The sequence below is a fragment of the Lemur catta genome, chromosome 5 (assembly GCF_020740605.2).
Source record: "Lemur catta isolate mLemCat1 chromosome 5, mLemCat1.pri, whole genome shotgun sequence".
NCBI classification, from domain to species: Eukaryota; Metazoa; Chordata; class Mammalia; order Primates; family Lemuridae; genus Lemur; species Lemur catta.
The window spans coordinates 62,015,543-62,033,058 of record NC_059132.1 but is presented as its reverse complement, the minus strand read 5'-3'; the positions used below and the strand labels follow the sequence as shown (position 1 = coordinate 62,033,058).

Here is a 17,516-nt window from a genome sequence, read left to right as displayed (position 1 = left end):
TCTCATTGACTGACAGAGTCTCTGTCGCCCAGGTTAGAGTACAGTGGCATCAGCATAGCTCACTGCAACCTCAAACTCCTGGGCTCAAGCAGTCCTCCCTCAGCCTCCCAAGTAGCTGGGATCATAGGAGTGTGCTAAGATGCCTGGCAAATTTTTTATTTTTAGTAGAGGTGGGGTCCTGCCCTTGCTCAAGCTCCTCTTGAACTGCTGAGCTCAAGAAGTCCTCCCACCTTGGCCTCCCAGAATGCTAGGATTATGGGCATGAGCCACCTCACCAAGCCCCTAGTCTCCTTTAATCTGGAATAGTTCTTAGCCTTTCTCTTTCATGACCTCCACATTTTGGAGTACTGGGTAGTTTTTCATGTAAACTCTATTTGTTCATAGTTAGATTAACCTTATGCCCTTAAATTAATATCCAGAAGCAGATTCTCCATCTGCTCTTTGTAGATGTTATTTTTGATTGCCTGGTCAAAGTGTTTTCCTGTTTCTGCACTGTATAAAGGACTCATTAGCAGTCCATGGGGAACAGTATGCAAATATCCTTTATCAAGAGCTCCATTGCTGATTCTTTCCACACCCATCTTTAACTACAAGGGTTACATAATAGTGATTTTCCAAATCTATGCCTCCCTCCACATCTTTCAGTGTTCATTCTAAGGAAGAGTCCATCTGTCTGCCATGTATTACCTACCTAAAAACTGTGGACTCGATGATTCCGTTTTTCTCCTCCACCCCACCCCCAGTGCATGTTGTATGCCTTTATCAATTTTGGGGGGCATTTTGTAACTTTTCTCTCCCAGCTTCCAGCCCTTTAATCAGCCATTTATCCAATGAGTTCCTTTTAGTGGGAAAAACTAGAAATCAAGGTCTTGTGTCTTCTATATGCTCACTGCTTCTAGGGAGTGTGCTTCTGTCCTTCCAGTTGATAGATGAGCATGCATTCTAATACAGGCCAAGGATAACCAACTTTTAACTGCTAATTGTATTTATAAATTTATTTAAAGCTGCTTTGTTTCTTTTCAGTCTTTAGTCACGAAATGTTCACTAAGATTCCTTGATGTAAAAGTGAAATGTTAAGAGTGCCACGGTCAACATAAGTTTGAGATCTTTGAGAAATGGACTAAATAATTAATGAAGTTGGTCTTTTCAATACTGTAGACAGGAAGATTCAAGATCTGCATGGTTTTATTCTAGGTACTAGTAAAGGGGCTAATAGTATGCTTTTTTCCCCCTTTAAACAGTGCTAGTTCTATAAGAAGTTATTGGAGAAAAGCATTTGGGCCATTTTCTGTATCACTAATGTGCTTTGCATCAAACTTTTTTGAGGACTATTTTAGACTATGTGGTTCAACATATTTTATTTTCCACTGTGGGCCATGGTTCATCTATTTTGAAGTTCCATAATCTTAAGAAAGGAAATGCAAGTGTGGCATGGCATTTTAGATCTGGGAAGGACATAAAATTCATTAAGCATTGGCCATTTTATGGTCTGAATGTTTGGGTGCCCCTCATTCATATGTTGAAATCCTAACCCTCAGGGTGATGATATTAGGAGGTGGGGGGGTCTTTGGGAGGTGATTAGATCATGATGACAGTCATGAGTGGGATTTGTGCCCCTGTGAAAGAGAATCCAGAGAACTGTCTTGCCCCTTCCATCATGTGAGGACACAGCAAGAAGTCATCAGCTATGAACCAGGAAATAGGCCCTCACCAGACAGGATCTGCTGAAACCTTGACCCTGGACTTACAGCCTCCAGAACCATGAGAAGTTTCTGTTTATAAGCTATCCAGTCTATAGTATTTTGCTATAGCAACCCCAACGAAGACAACTATTTATATTTCTCTTTTAGCTCAATGTTCAACTTTAGTTTTACAGTAATCTTACTTCAGAATGGCTCTGCTAGCTTCTTTGCTTCACCTAAGTTTTCAAAACACTTTGAGGTAAGAATTTTCCATCCAGTTATATATTATGATTAAAAAATAAAACTGAAGACACTTAAATAACATAGACACCCCCACCTTCCTCTACTTGGTCTCTAGGTCCTTTTCTCCAAAGAAAATATTTCTACTTCTGGTTTTACCAATTTATTTTGAAAATTACGTTTGTTCAAGTCAAATTTACACTTAATATTCATGGCTGGGTTTCTTTAGGTCATCCTGCTGGTCTCAGTTTCCCAGGTGTTTTGTGTGTCTGCCTTGTGCTATTAGCTTTCCTGTGGCCTTGTTAGTCAGATCCACAGAGGCAAATGCAAGTGTTCTTCCTTGCTTCAGAACATGTGCTGTAATCACTACATCTTCTCCTATTTTTGCAGGTGACATGTACCTTGAAAGGAAACAAATTTAAATATAGTCAACAGTAAATAATTTTTAAAAAGGAAAGTTGTATGCATTTCACAATAGCTTTCCTATATAACATATTTTACTCCTAAAAATAGTTTAAGAATAATATTGGTAAGCTTTCTGTAGTATCAAATGTGAATGGCTGGTCCTTACCAGGTTCTATCTTACTTACTATTCCTTATCCACATGTTTCTTTTCCCATAAATACGGTAAGGGGTTTTCTTGTTCCTCCTTTTTTTCCCTTTAAGTTTCCCACTTCATATTTATTTGGGGCTAGTGAAAGATTCCCTCTAGCTTTCACTTAATCTACTTCCTAGGTGACATATCAGTTGGTGTCTCTATCTTGTCATATCAATATTTAGAATTTGCTCAACTCTAAAATGACTTAATAGAAGAATATAAGGAATTAATGAGATCCTTAATCCTGGTGATGAATTGTATATACATATTTTTGAAGACATACATTTCTTACCCACTTGTAATCATAAATTGTCTTTGATTCAGCTGACTCTAATTTAAAACAAGTTGGGGGATGAGGATTGTTTAAAACAATGTTAATGTTTTAAAGCTGCAGTCCCTAAGCCCCAGGCCTTGGACCAGTACAGGTCTGTGGCCTATTAGGAACTGGGCCGCATGGCAGGAGGTAAGCGGCAGGCAAGAGAGCAAAGCTTCATCTATATTTACTGTTGCTCACATCACCGCCTGAGCTCTGCCTCTTGTCAGATCAGTGGTGGCATTAGATTCTCAAAGGAGTGCAAACCCTACTGCAGACTGCGCATGTGAGGGATCTAGGTTGCTCTCTCCTTGTAAGAATCTAACGCCTGATGATCTGAGGTGAAGCTGAGGCGGTGATGCTAGCGCTGGGGAGCGGCTGCAAATGTAATAAATGTAATGCGCTTGAGTCATCCTGAAAACATCCCTCCCACCCCCATTTGTGGAAAAATTGTCTTCCATGAAACCAGTCCCTGATGCCAAAAACGTTGGGGAGCGCTGTTTTAAAGGGAAATAATTTCCTTACAGTTTATTTTTATGGTTCTGCTTTTTACAAAGCAAGGACCTTTAAGACTCCTTGAAAAAGGGCATGTATTTTTGACAAATTCAAAATAAGATTTCAGGCTGGGAGTGGTAGCTCACGCCTATAATTCCAGCACTTTGGGAGATTGAGGCAGGAGGATCACTTGAGGCCAGGAGTTCGAGGCCAACCCGGGCAAAATATCAAGACCCTGTTTCTAAAAAAAAAAGAAAGAAATTTAAAGAATTAGCTGGGCATGGTGACATGTGCCTGTGGTCTCAGCTACTTGGGAGGCTGAGGCAGGAGGATCACTTGAGCCCAGGAGTTAAAGACTGTAGTGAGCTATGATCATTGTACTCCAGCCTGGGTGACAGAGCGAGATCATGTCTCTCCAAAAAAATAAATAAATAAATAAAAATTTCAGTGTTTAAGGCTGGGAGGTATAAGAAAGTTAGAGTTTACTGATGAAAAAAATAGAGGCTGGTCTTGAATTTGTGTATCTCAATTTAAAGATATTAGAATGGCATGTTTAGTAGTAATTTGCCTAGTTTTCATTATTTCTCCAAATTTTCTCCTGTAAATCAAGATACTTTGGCTAACAGCCATTAACTTAAATGAAACTAGGGAAAGACATATAGATGAACAAACATTAAGTCTGGAGAATTGGGAAGAGGGCATATTGTCAACAGTATTCTTATCCTAGAATTTCCCATTTTGTTGTTTTGGAACCCAGTTTTTTTTTTTTTTTTTTTAAATCTAAGTCATGGTCTAACAGGCTTTGAGACTATGTCCTAGTTTCTGTTTGAGTGAATCAATTTCTGAAGCTCAGGCAGCACTTGATAGTGGCTAATGCTTTTGGCAACACAGACTTTGAAAGGCCAAAACTATGTTTGACTTACTAAAAATTCCTTAGGGTTGTGAAAGCAGCAGTATCTAGAAAATCATGAAATGCAGTGCTAGGTTTGAAAATGTCTCTGTGTTCTTAATAGAAGCTCTTAAGGAAAAGCACAGTTATCAACTGGTCTTACCTCTCATCACACGGAATAAGACAAGGACTGCTGAAAATGCTCACCAGTAATATAAGCAAAGCCTTTCTTTTCTTTTCTGAACATCTTAGTTTCAAGAGCATTTGTCTGATCTTGTCCTATGACTTGGTTAGTCCACCCTCAATTTAAGTTATTCCCATAGTAGAGAGAGTGAATGTTTCTTAAGTTAACCTACTAAAAGATTTAGATAGTTTAAAAACCCAATTACACTGTTTCCATTACCCTCATGTCTGGCAACTATGGCTCTCCTACCCTAACCCCTGCCTGTCCTCTCAACAAATTCATTTTTTCTGTTGCTTAGGTGGGAAAAGTAATTGTCTTGAAACTAAATTCCTGGGCTCTGCTCTTTATTGAATGGGACTGGCAACAGTACTAGTTTGTGTTGGAATTGATTTTTTTACATTTTGGAAAAGTTTGGCCCCTGTAGGCATTTTCACAGCAGTGAGTGACAGCCTGACATCTGTGGCACTGCTCCCTGATCATGTGTTTTAAACTCACAGTATGTCTGTGTAGCTGAAGGGAGAGATCCAGGATTGCTTCCTGTTCTTAATACCTGACACTTGTGTTCAGCTTGTTAGAACAAGATTACAATGTGCATATGAACTCCAACTTTGAATTTTATTCACACTTTTCTTCCTATGTGCTCTACACAACACTCATAAAACATTTGCACAACTGGTACTTTTAAGGACTATATGAAACAGTTATGAGCCATGAGTTTGTGATTCTCCCTTCCCCACAAGTGTGTGTGTGTATATAAAAAAGCAGCTGAATGCCTACTTTTTTGAATGTTTGGGAATATTGCCCCTTTACTTTTTTTTTTTTTTTTTGTGAGACAGAGTCTTGCTTTGTTGCCTGGGCTAAAGTGAGTGCCGTGGTGTCAGCCTAGCTCACAGCAACCGCAAACTCCTGGGCTTAAGCAATCCTTCTGCCTCAGCCTCCCGAGTAGCTGGGACTACAGGCATGTGCCACCATGCCTGGCTAATATTTTCTATATATTTTTAGTTGGCCAGCTAATTTCTTTCTATTTTTAGTAGAGACGGGGTCTTGCTCTTGCTCAGGCTGGTCTCGAACTCCTGAGCTCAAATGATCCACCCGCCTTGGCCTCCCAGAGTGCTAGGATTACAGGCGTGAGCCACTGTGCCCCCTTTACTATTTTATACATACAGTTCTTGGAAATTAACGCTCTAGTTCTAGAAATCTATAGTTGCACTTAAGGAGATATGCAGCTAATCGAATCCATGCTTCATTAATATTATAAATGTTTTTAGTCCTAGTTATTTGATAAATTATTACATTAAAAAAAGTTATTTGGGGTATAGTCTGGATACATACGTTATGTTCATATCAACACTGACTCCAGGTAGGCCCCTTTCCGTGCATAGCAGAGCCATTGTGGATATGTTATCGACCAAAGTGGCTGTCAAACCGCCATGGAGAGTGCCCATTTTATTAGTATGCTCTTCTTCTACTTTCATTTCACAAATCACTTTCCCAGGAACAGCAGAGATGACAGCCACCTAAACATAAAACAAAGAATTTTGGATCTTAATTTTGTAGTAATAGAAAAGCCAATGAAGAATAATCATTGGATTAAAAACTGAATCTTCCCAAAAAGGTTGACTCAGAAATTCAAGTAAATTGCCAATATCTCTGTGATAGAAATTAACCCTTATGAAAATAATTTTGAAAGGAAAAAGAATGGTCAGGGAAAAATAGTAATAGTTTTTGGTGATCTCCAGTCCTCCACAGAAATCAAACATTCAGTCTGAGCCTTTCAGCCATGTGTACACAACACCTCTCAACGTCTCCTTGGAAATTTTGCACCAACAGAGCCACCTGGTTCCTGTATCTGCTAACTCATTACAGGTTTTAATTTGTGTGCTTCTTAGTTTTTACACAAGCAGAGTAATTTTTTAAGTTACTTAGTAATGAACATTTTGAAACAACTTAAAGAAAAGACGGGAAGAAATACAGTAATTAATGAGTTACTAGAATTAATGAACTTATACCATAAAGCCATTTTAATATAAAATCTAAGCTTGACAATAAAATCCAGCAGTTAAATTCTTTTAAGGTCTTACCCCATTTATAGTTAAGTATCATAATGAAAAAGTATTACATGAAAGATAAATATGTGGAACAACAAATTTAAAATTTGATGATTTTATATTAAACATCTTTAAAAAGGAAACCTATAGAAAAATAAGAGAGATGTAAGTTTCTTATACTTACAGGTACTAGGAAAAACCATCATAGCATATTTAGAAGTTAGAGCTAAACTGTGAATAGAATGTGCCACAACTAGCAACAGTCATTTTCACTATCATTAGAGGTGTTCAGGCAGAATATGGATGAATATTTGGTGTGTCTGTTGTATTTGGGGGTGAGAGAATGTCTCAGGCATTAGATGGTTAGATTCTAGATAACTATCAATAACTACCTAGAGCACTTTAATATGCCAGGCACTGTGTGCCAAGCACTTTATATATACTATATATTAAAGAAGGGATAATTTCCATTTTGCAGAGAACTTTACTTCAGAGTGGCTTATTTTCAAGGTCACCCAGGATTTGATAGGAGTGAGATTTAGATCTAGGTCTGCCTTCATGTCTCCCTAATCACTAACTATAAAATCTAGATATGTAATGGCCTTTATGGCTCCCACCAGGAAGATGTTTGAGAGTTTCACAAACCATCACTTTAGTGGTTTTGCCGTTGTTTATCTCATAAAAGGCCCTGAAGGAAAACAAACAGAATCACATAATATAAACCATCCCAAGCAATATTATGTCATGTTTTGCACAACAGGTAAATCAATGTAAAAACTAAATGTTAGAATAGTATCTTCTGTTAATTGCAATAGATGATCTAGCCACAAGATGTCCTCATAAGCTGTTATAATAATAATACATACCAAACAGAAACAAGGTGTAAACTCAAATTTACTGGTTTTTGTATCAGGCATTGGCAATGTAAAAATGAATGAGATTTAATCTCTGCTCTTAGAGGGGTCTAAAGGAAGAGACAAGTACATAAACTACACTGGAAGAAATTATTGCAGAAAGAATAAAGATAGGTTTCTTGAAGTAAAGATATCTCATTTTTAAGTGTTGTGTTTTCAGAAGAGGCATTAGGAAAAGCTTCCTGGAGAACGACATCTGAGTCTTGAACAGGCAGGAGTTAGCCAGGTGAAAGTGGGGCAGCTCAAGAAACAGAATCAAATATGACAGCCTCATAGACACCAAAGGTAGTTCAGTGTATTTTAAGCCACTGTGTGCTTAGTACAGCTTAGCTCTTACAAAGTTCCATTTGAATTATCTAACTTTGGCTGGGCCGATGAAAGGTAAGACAAATGTCAGTGTTAGATTTTCTAGCGCATTATACTGTTATTTTTATTTATTTATTTTTGAGACATTCTCGCGGTCTTGCTATTGCCCAGAGTGTAGTGGTGTCATCATAACTTACTGCAACTTCAAATTCCTGGGCTCAAGTGATCCTCCTACCTCAGCCTCCTGAGTAGCTGGGACTACCAGGTAAGCACCACCACACCTGGCTAATTTTTCCATTTTTCGTACAGATGGGGATCTCACTCTTACTGAGGCTGGTCTCGAACTTCTGGCCTTCTCATATCTCACCATCCAATCCATCGGCAAATCCTGCCAGCTTCATCTTCAAATATATTCAGAATCCCATCACTTCCCCAGCCCCCATACACCTACCCATTGATACCACTCTGGTCCAAGACACCACCATTTCTCTCCTGAGTTGTTGCAATTGCCTTCCAAGTTATCTCCCTACTTCTGCCCTTGTCCCCCTATATCTAGTGTCAACAAGAGCGCTCCTTTTAAAGTACAGATGGTTCCTGAGTTATGATTACTTTACAGTGGTGCAAAAGTCATATGTATTCAGTATAATCCCTGCCTTATGTCCAGATAAACTCATGATAAATTGAGATACCTTTGATATCTTAACCTATGATGGGTTTATTCAGATGTGACCCCATCGTAAGTCAAGAAAGCTGCTGTACAAGTCAAATTATGCCATTCTGCTTAAAATCCTCTCTAATGAGAGCTCCATTTCACTAGAGTAAAAACCAAAGTCCTTACAGTGACCTAAAAAGCATGCATGATGTCATCTTATCTACAACTTGGCCCCTTGCTAGCTTCCTCTGTCCTCCATCATGCTAGTCTCCTTGGGACACCCCTGCCCGGAAACACTGCAAAGCTCAGTGTTGTAAAGTCACAGGGCCTTTACATATGCCGTTCCCCTTCCTGGAACACTCTTCCCTCGGTATTCATAACCTGCTCAGGCCTTTACTGAAAGGTCACCATTTCAGTGACATCTTTCTAGATGAAATTTAAAATTGAACTCAAAAAGAACTCCACAGAAATATACATTTTAGGGGGAAAATATTTAAGTTTTCCTGCACCAATATTCTCTATCTTCCATCTCTGCTTTATTCTCTTTTATAGCACTTATCACCATTTAACATACTATATATTTTATTTACTTACTTTGTATAGTGTTTGATTTGCTTCACTAAAATATAACTTCTGTGAGTGTAAGGATTTTTGTCAGTTTTGTTTGCTGGTATATCTTCAGTGCCTAGCACATGATAGGCACTCAGATATTTGCTGAATAAATAGATTCAAACATGAAGGTCTACCAGGAGCTTTCTGTAACAATATGCCCAACATTTAGGGTCTTCAGTTGCAACTTACTGAACAAACTATAGGATAATCTTCTATGTAAAAGGCGTTTTACTGGGCACCTTCCGCTAGGCACTGCAGTTCCCTTTGACAGACGCTTACTAAGCATCTACTTTGGAACTTCCTCCCAGAGAGTTCTCACTGTGGAGAGGGAAGACAGACAAATCAACAGATATTTTCAGTAATATACAGCAAATCCCATAACAAAAGTTAGTCAAAGTGTAGAACTAGACCAGAGGAAGACATTTGGGGCTGCCAGGGAAGGCTTCTCAGGGACAGCAGGTGTCACCTGAAAAGGACTTCGAAGGTTAAGAGTGAATGGCAGACAACTGGGGCAAGGGCAGAGGATCCAAAGATGAGTTAGATGTTGCCCTAATCCTCGGGGAGTGTACAAACCACTAGAGGCTATAACAGAAGGCCTAAAATAATAGCAACTAAATGGCACAGAAGGCAAAACAAAGCCCCAGGGAAAAGCTAACCGGAGTTTAATTAAACATTCCCTGAAGATCTAACAAAGCTAAAGTAACAACTCTACTCTTATTCATTGGAATAGTTGTGGTGGTGGTGAGGGATATGCTAGGAAGGAATAAAAACAATCACTGTATTTTTTCCCAAAGGCTAGTAAGTGGCAGATTTTACTGAATCATTCTGGAATGCCTATAAATGCGGGGCTCTGAAAGCCTCTATCACATTAATCACATTGGTAAGATTTCTCTCATACGCAGGTTCTCTTCTGCCTTGAACCTGGAAAAGAGGAGCTAACAGGAAAGGCACCTTCCTCTGTTTTCTTCTTTAGATTGAAGATTTGGGCAATATCTATTCATACTTCCAGTGTTCCTCTCAAGGGGTAAAGCACAACACCATGTAGCATTTTTGCAACCGAGCTACAGTTTGGAATCTAGTACCTGAATGAAGAGTAGTTCCCAGGAAGGGATGATACACTAAAGGAATGCAAATACAGTAAAGCAAGGTCAGGAGACTTAGCCCAGTTATAATATGATAGAGCCATAAACCAAAGAGTAACAATGGAAATAGTATGTGTTCAGTATTCCAGAAATTCCTGGAACTCCAAGGGTGGTTGAGCAAAACTTATACTATTTTTGTTTAGTGTTCTGATTCTAATTCAGCAGTATTTTAGAGGATCTGCATAGAGAGAACTAAACCTTGACTATCTTCCATGGCAGAGGAAATGTAAATTCATCATTTCTCTTGAAATTGATCATCTATCTACCATGACTAAAACTATAAATTAATTTGACAAAATATTTATATTTGCTATGAGTTGATTCTAAATCCCTTTTCCCTACAATATTAATAACTCTTGACTAGAGTTCATTATTTCACTAATTACATTAATTCTTTAAATCCTATCTCTGAGCTATCTAAATCACTGTTTCTTTATTAGATTTTTAATTATAAGAACATTCATTTTATATAAATAAACAGTACAGAGATACAATCTCCTACCCAATACTCCTTCAGTGCTGTATATCATTCCATACCATTTCCTAGGCTTACTCAAAGATATACACATAAATAGGGTGTTTTTCTTGACTTTTATAAAATTACAAAAATGCACATTACTTTGCAGCTTTCATTTTTCTCTTCCCAATATATCACAGTCATTTCTTCAGCATAATTTATATAAATCTGTTTTAATAGCTAGCTCATCCCTAGCATGAACACATTAAAATTTATCAAACTATTGCTCGATATACATGTTATTTCCATATATTTGACCATCACAAAGGTGCTTTTATTGGTATAGGATAGACTGACAGAATTAGATAGCTGGGTAAGAGTACATGTATTTTTAATTTTAATAGATCTGTCAGATTATAGTACTTTGCAACAGCAATGTCTTGTTCTCTCATTGCTCACTGGTAATGCATTTTATTACTCTTAATTTTCACAATCCAACAGGAAAAATATGGTATCTCATGGTTTTAATTTGCATTAGCCACACTAATGGCACTATTGAAGGAGCTCAGGAAATTTCACCCCAGAATATGATTCCTTGGTATAAAATGTATTTTGAATTAAAGGCTCTTAGAGATCAATAGGCCTTGGAAGGGGCTTTCTCTCTTTCTTCATAAAAAACCAGACCCATCAAAAGAATAATAGACTTCCCTTCCCCTCTCTGTTATCTCAATATATTACAGGAAAGAAGATTAGGAATGCAACAAGATCTGGCCCAAATCACTTAAAATATAATACCTGTCTCTTAGATTCATTTAATTTGCAAAGAGAATCATTTACAAGTCAATCTGTTCCGCCCCCCATTCCATTTATCCTCCCTAGCAACCATCTATTGCCCCTAAACAGAATTACCTATATTCCTCATCTCCAGTTTATATACTCTCATCCCAACCCTCTAAGATGAGAGTATATAAACTTCTCAGTATATAAACACTCAGGTATTGGGTAATCACTCTGTGATTCTCCCTGTGTACACCATAAATAAGCCTCTTTCTCTTATTAGTATGCCTTATTGTGAACTGATCTTTCAGTAAACCTTCTGAGGCAAAGGGGAAGTTTGCCCTCACCCCCGTACTACAAAGCATTCTTTTACATTTATTGGCTGTCTGCATTTCTTTTTCTGTGGATAGCCTGTTCACACCTGTAGAGTCCACTTACCTATTACACTGTCTCTACAGTTCTTTTCACCTATCAGATTTTAACACCAACTACTATGGTGAAATTCCCTTTCAGACTGTTATAGTTTGACTTTTACTGTATCTTTTGTCCTAAAAAGATGAGTTCATATTAGCAAAGTGGGTAAAATAATGCCTGACACATAGTAAGTACTATGTAAATGTTTTTAAAATAAATTATGATAAACGAAAATTTTTAATTATAAAGTTACACACATTTACAAATTACTGAGTGACATGCTTTTATGTTAGTAAATCACTTTAAAAAGACATAACTCTTGAAAAAAAAAGTTTAAAAAAGACATTACTTTCAGTGACACCAGGCTCCTTCACATGGAGCTACTGTGATTTCTTTTACCAGTTCGCCTATGGTTTACACATTTAGGTTATTTCCCATTTTTGATATCACAAATATGCTGCAATGAATATTTTTGTACATAAATTTTTGAGAAAATATTGCCTTACTATTTTATTGTACATTTCTTATACCTAGACTATTTTAATGACCAATAATGAATTTGAAAATATCTGTCAGCATACCATGTTGATAAATTTTAAATATCACTGTCCTTTTGTGGTCAATCCAAAGTCTCAAAGTTCTTCTAGTACGTATAAGATCTATTCTTACCTTTCTGTGTTCTCTACAGGCTTTCTTTCTCTCAATCCTGTATGTCCTCAAGGTTTAGTCCTAAGTCTTTATCTCTTCTCTCTCACTTGTCTCTCTTAAGACATATTATTCACTTACATCTTCATCTCTAATTTCCATAAAAATGAGAATATACAATTTTACTTTGCTTCTGAACTCCACTCCCTTATTTCTATGTGTGTTGGATTTCACATGGTATTTCCAGATCCTAGCACAATGCCTGTCACTTGAGATTCCCAATGTATGTTCCTCCACATGTGTTATTGTGGGGGAAAAGTTCCACTGGCAAACAACTTAAATATGATAAAAGTTAAACATGTTTATTTATTGCAGAACTACTCAAAAGTTTTAATATGTAAAAGGAACACAACATCTCTGCTCACAGGAGGTATCTAGAGTAGTCAGTTCATTGAGACAGTAGTAGAATGGTGGCTGCCAGCGCTGGGGGAGAGGGGAACTTAGGAGCTACTGTTTAATGGGTACAGAGTTCCAATTTGGCAAGATGAAAAGAGTTTTGGGGATGGATAGTAGTGATGGTTGCACCAAAATATGAATGTAATTAATCTTAAGAACTATACACTTAAAAATGATTAAGACAGTCAATTTTATGTGTATTTTACCAAAAATTTTTTTTAAAGAATACAAAATCAATGTTTCCTGAACTTTTTTTTTATGGTGCATCTGATGGGACTCTTCCTTGCAATACTTTTCTCTCCTAGGTTATAAATTCCTAGAGGGCAAGAACTGTGGCTGGTATTTCTTCTTTATAATCACACAGTACTTAGTTTGTTCACTAATTTAAAGGTGATCTTTTTGCAAGAGCAGGGATTTTATTTTGACTGTTAACCTTCGGTTTAAGTCAAGGTTTCTGAAACCTCAGTACTATGGACATTTGGACTCGATAATTCTTTGTTGTGGGGGAATGGGGAACAGATCTGTGCACTATAATACATTAACTAGTAGCCCTGGCCTCTACCGAGTAGATGCCAGTAGCATCCCTCCACTCCTTCGAAGTTGTGATCATCAAAAATGTCTCCAGGCTGGGCACGGTGGCTCATGCCTGCAATCCTAACACTTTGGGAGGCTGAGGTGGGAGGATCACTTGACACCAGGAGTTCAAGACCAGCCCGAGCAAAAGCGAGATCCCATCTCTACAAAAAAATAGAAAAATTAGCTAAATGTGGTGGTGTCGTGCCTGTAGTCCCAGTTACTCGGGAGGCTGAGGCAGGAGGGTCACTTTAACCCAGGAGTTTGAGGTTACAGTGAGCTATGAGGACACTGCTGCACTCCAGCCTGGGTGACAGCGTGAGACCATGTATAAAGGAAAAAGAAAAGTCTCCAGACATTACCAATATCCTTTGGGGAACAAAATCACCCCCAATAGAGAACCACTTGTCTAGGTCATGTTACTTTAAATTGGTGTCCAAATAAAAGTAACCACAAAACCTCTTTTAGATCAAATTAGGAAGCACAGAGCACCTACTATGGTATCAACCTGTGCAGTTCAACAGCCACTAGCCATATGTCAGTAATCTAAATTGAAAAGTGCTCTAAGTATAAAATTCATGCAGGATTTCAATGATTAAGTATGAAAAAATATAATACTTTTTTTTTGTTTATTTTTTGAGACAGAGTCTGGCTCTGTTGCCCTGGCTAGAGTGCCGTGGCATCAGCCTAGCTCACATCAGCCTCAAACTCCTGGGCTCCAGCAATCCTCCTGCCTCAGCCTCCCGAGTAGCTGGGACTACAGGCATGCGCCACCATGCCCGGCTAATTTTTTCTATGTATATTTTTAGTTGTACAGATAATTTCTTTCTATTTTTAGTAGAGACGGGGTCTTGCTCTTGCTCAGGCTGGTCTCAAACTCCTGACCTCGAGTGATCCTCCTGCCTCGGCCTCCCAGAGTGCTAGGATTACAGGCGTGAGCCACAATGCCCGGCCAAAAATATAATACTTTTTGATAATGATTACATGTTAGAGTAATATCTTGGATATGCTATGTTACTTATGTTACTAAAACTAATTTCACATATTTCTTTTTACTTTTAAAATGTGGCTATTAATTTATAACTATACATGTGGCTCATATTTCTAGCTTGCATTGTATTTCTACCGGACAACGCTAGTCTAGACACAGTGCATACCACGATTCAACCTTACCGCAACTTCTGAGAAACTCTGTACATTTGGTTCAACAGGTATATCAGTCTTCTTGGAAGGCAAGCTACCACTACCAACTCAGGCAAGGATGTAGTTTATGACTGTTCCAGTGTGTCCATTCAAAGTAGGAGGATTTTAACCAGATGAGTTACTCAAAGGCAATTCAACCCATGGCAAGATTATCATGAGAAGATACACACTCATAAGGTTGCTGAAAGCTCAAGGAAAATGGCTTCAAATTTTTAAGGAATTCAAATTTTCCCTTAGACTAATACAACCTTTTCTGGATAATTTATCTTTCAAAAAGTTACTGTCAAATAATAACGTCCTTGGATTTTACAGCATTTGCTATTTGGAAACATTAAATATATTTGTCTATTTCCTGTTTTTCACAAAAATCCTCACAGAGACAGAGACAGTTATCATTTACATTGTTAAAATACAGCCTCCTGGGAGCTGTGTTCCAGGAGGGAGTCCTACGAACGACTGCAGTTGATCTGTGTTTAAACTCCACTTCCAAATTTCCCAGCATTCTATCTTAATCAGAAAGACAGATACGCGTGCATTACAACATTTAGAAAAAGCCTAGAAATTCTTAGGTTGTTAAGTATCTGACAACGTCAAGGGCTTTTGTTCATGCTTATTTACAAACGCTTCCTATGGAACCTGATGTTCTTTACAAACATACTCAACACTAGGAGTCTGGGCTAGTTTGTTCAAGTGAAAGGGGGCAGGGACTGGCTCTGCCTAACTCTGTGGTACTTTACTTCGCTGCTCCCCCAAATGAATCTCTTAAAATACCCCTGGGCCTTGCAAGTGCTGTTCTCTGAAATGCATTCCATCTCCCGCCACCGGCTAACTCACTTCTTCAGGAATTGAGTCATCTTTGTGAAATCTCCCAAAACCACGGAGGAACAGCTTCTCCCTTCGTTCACCAGGCACCTCCAGATTCCCAAGAGCGGCCCCTCAACCGAATCCAAACTTCAGGGATTTGTTCTGCAAAATTTGGATTCAGTCAAAAGGCCGCACTCAGGGATCCAGACGGCCACATGTGGCCCCAAGGTCGCAGGTTCCCCACCCCTGCGTGTGCCTTAAATATAGAGGTCGCCTCTTGCTTTTTGTTCCTCCAAAGCACTGCAGGTGCTTGTTTGCTACAGGATCGAAGTCCGAAATCCTTTCCAGCTTTAGAACTGAAAAATTGTCTCCATGAGTCACAACCATACTTACTCATGTTTCGATGAGACAATTTATGCGTTCGATGTAGCAATATGTAATAGGCGTTCCATTAAAGCAGTAATCATTTTTACTAAGGTGAATTTACAAGAATAATCAAACAGAATCTAACTAGAGATATTTATTCAGCGCCCACCGTGCACCAAGCACGATGCTTTCTTTCCCTTCATTACCAGCCTCAGCTTTGCCTCCAATACCTTTTCCAAAACTCTATCAAAACCGTGAGCATCCGTGAGGATCTTCAACGCCTCCACCACTGTCTTTCTCATGCAGCTCATCACGGACGACTTGCTGGCTCTGGGGCTCTGCGCTCTCCTTTGGAGGAGCCGGGAAGCCCAGAAGCTCGCAAAAGAACAAGGACACAGAGGTCGAAGAGCCTGGAGCCTCCCCCGTCCCACGGCGCACAAGGGCGCAGGAAACCCCATGTCGCGCGCGCCCGCCGCCGCCGTCCCCAGCGGCTCGCGCAATGTCGTCCCACACCCTCTTATAACCCAGCGCGCACGCGCGTTTCCCGCCCACCAGCGGAGCGCGTTTCCCAGCGGGGCGGTTGGCGCCTGCGCAGAGCCGGGCGTCGACCGCCGGTCTCGCGGGAGGGGGCGGTGGGAAGGCGGCGAGCAGATGGAGGAGGGGAATGAGCGCGGGGGCGGGACGGAGGCGGCGGGCGAAGAGGGCGAACGCGAGGTGAAGAAGCGGCGGCTTCTGTGTGTGGAGTTTGCCTCGGTTGCGAGCTGCGACGCCGCCGTGGCCCAGTGCTACCTGGCCGAGAACGACTGGGAGATGGAAGTACGCTTTTGCTGCCCCTCACTTCCGGCTCCGTGGCCTAGGTGGGTGGAGCGCGCGGGCCTCACCCTGTGCCTTTGCTTTCCAGAGGGCGCTGAACTCCTACTTCGAGCCGCCGGTGGAGGAGAGCGCCTTGGAAAGCCGCCCCGAGACCACCTCTGAGCCCGAGACCTAGTAAGTGAGGAGGGCAGCGGGGAGGCGGTTTGATTTTGGGTTGCGTCGGGCAGTCGACTAGAGGCCAAAGCGAAAGGCTTGTGTTGGTGCTGCTGTGCGGAGATGCGCCCCAGCCGCGGGGATAAGGTCTCTTTGAAGGTGGAGTCAGGGAGGAAAAAATCTGAAATATAATTTTTGGCTCGAATTATAGGAAATATGTAAGCGAGAGGTTTGAAACGAATGAATGAAGCACAATGCCCTGCTGAATGACGGCGACTGGGAGGTCTCCCTGCTTCCTGTGTTGTTTGTTTACTTTGGGCTGGCCAACCGGAATAATAGTTTTTTTTTTAAGTGCGCTTCCGCTCCGGTTATTTCAATGCCCCTCCCAAATTCCTGCACTACTGCTCTTAAAGTCCATAATGTGTCACGGGATTCATTTTAAAAGTAATAAGAAAAATAAAGCCCAGGTGCCCTACAAGTCCGTCCACGGTTTGGCCACTGCCTGTCTTTCCAGGTTGGTCTCCCGCCACCCTGCTTTTCCTATCCCAACAAAAGTTCCAAGCATATCTAACTTTAACTTTCTTTAGTGAGCCATTTTCTCTTGTTTTTCAACTTTTGTAAAGATTTTTATTACCTCTACTTGAAACCTTTTCTTTGTCCTTCCTTGTAACTAGTATTTATCTTAAAGGCCCTAATTTAGATATGACTTATCTCCAGGAAGCTTTTCCTGATACCCAAGTCTGGGTAAGGTTCCGATTTTAGATACTCTCATAGCGTCTT

General features: G+C 39.8%; 2 protein-coding genes across 3 annotated transcripts in view; one reads left to right on the top strand and one right to left on the bottom strand.

Annotated features, from left to right (window-relative positions):
• Positions 1-2,069: 2,069 nt before the first annotated feature.
• Positions 2,070-16,539, bottom strand: ACOT13 (acyl-CoA thioesterase 13). The gene is made up of 3 exons (XM_045551902.1): positions 16,001-16,539; positions 5,734-5,918; positions 2,070-2,323 (listed from the first exon to the last, which is right to left on the bottom strand). The coding sequence occupies exons 1-3, from the start codon at positions 16,226-16,228 to the stop codon at positions 2,167-2,169; spliced, it is 570 nt and encodes a 189-aa protein (XP_045407858.1). The 5' UTR covers positions 16,229-16,539; the 3' UTR covers positions 2,070-2,166.
• Positions 16,332-17,516, top strand: part of TDP2 (tyrosyl-DNA phosphodiesterase 2) — a 16,321-nt gene continuing 15,136 nt past the window's right edge. Inside the window, exons 1-2 of one of the 2 annotated variants that reach the window (XM_045551900.1) lie at positions 16,332-16,586; positions 16,672-16,757. In XM_045551900.1, coding sequence (XP_045407856.1) covers positions 16,422-16,586; positions 16,672-16,757 — 251 coding nt within the window. In that variant the 5' untranslated portion in view covers positions 16,332-16,421. The remainder of the gene's footprint in view (positions 16,587-16,671; positions 16,758-17,516) is intronic. The other variant, XM_045551901.1, reaches the window with a different exon arrangement.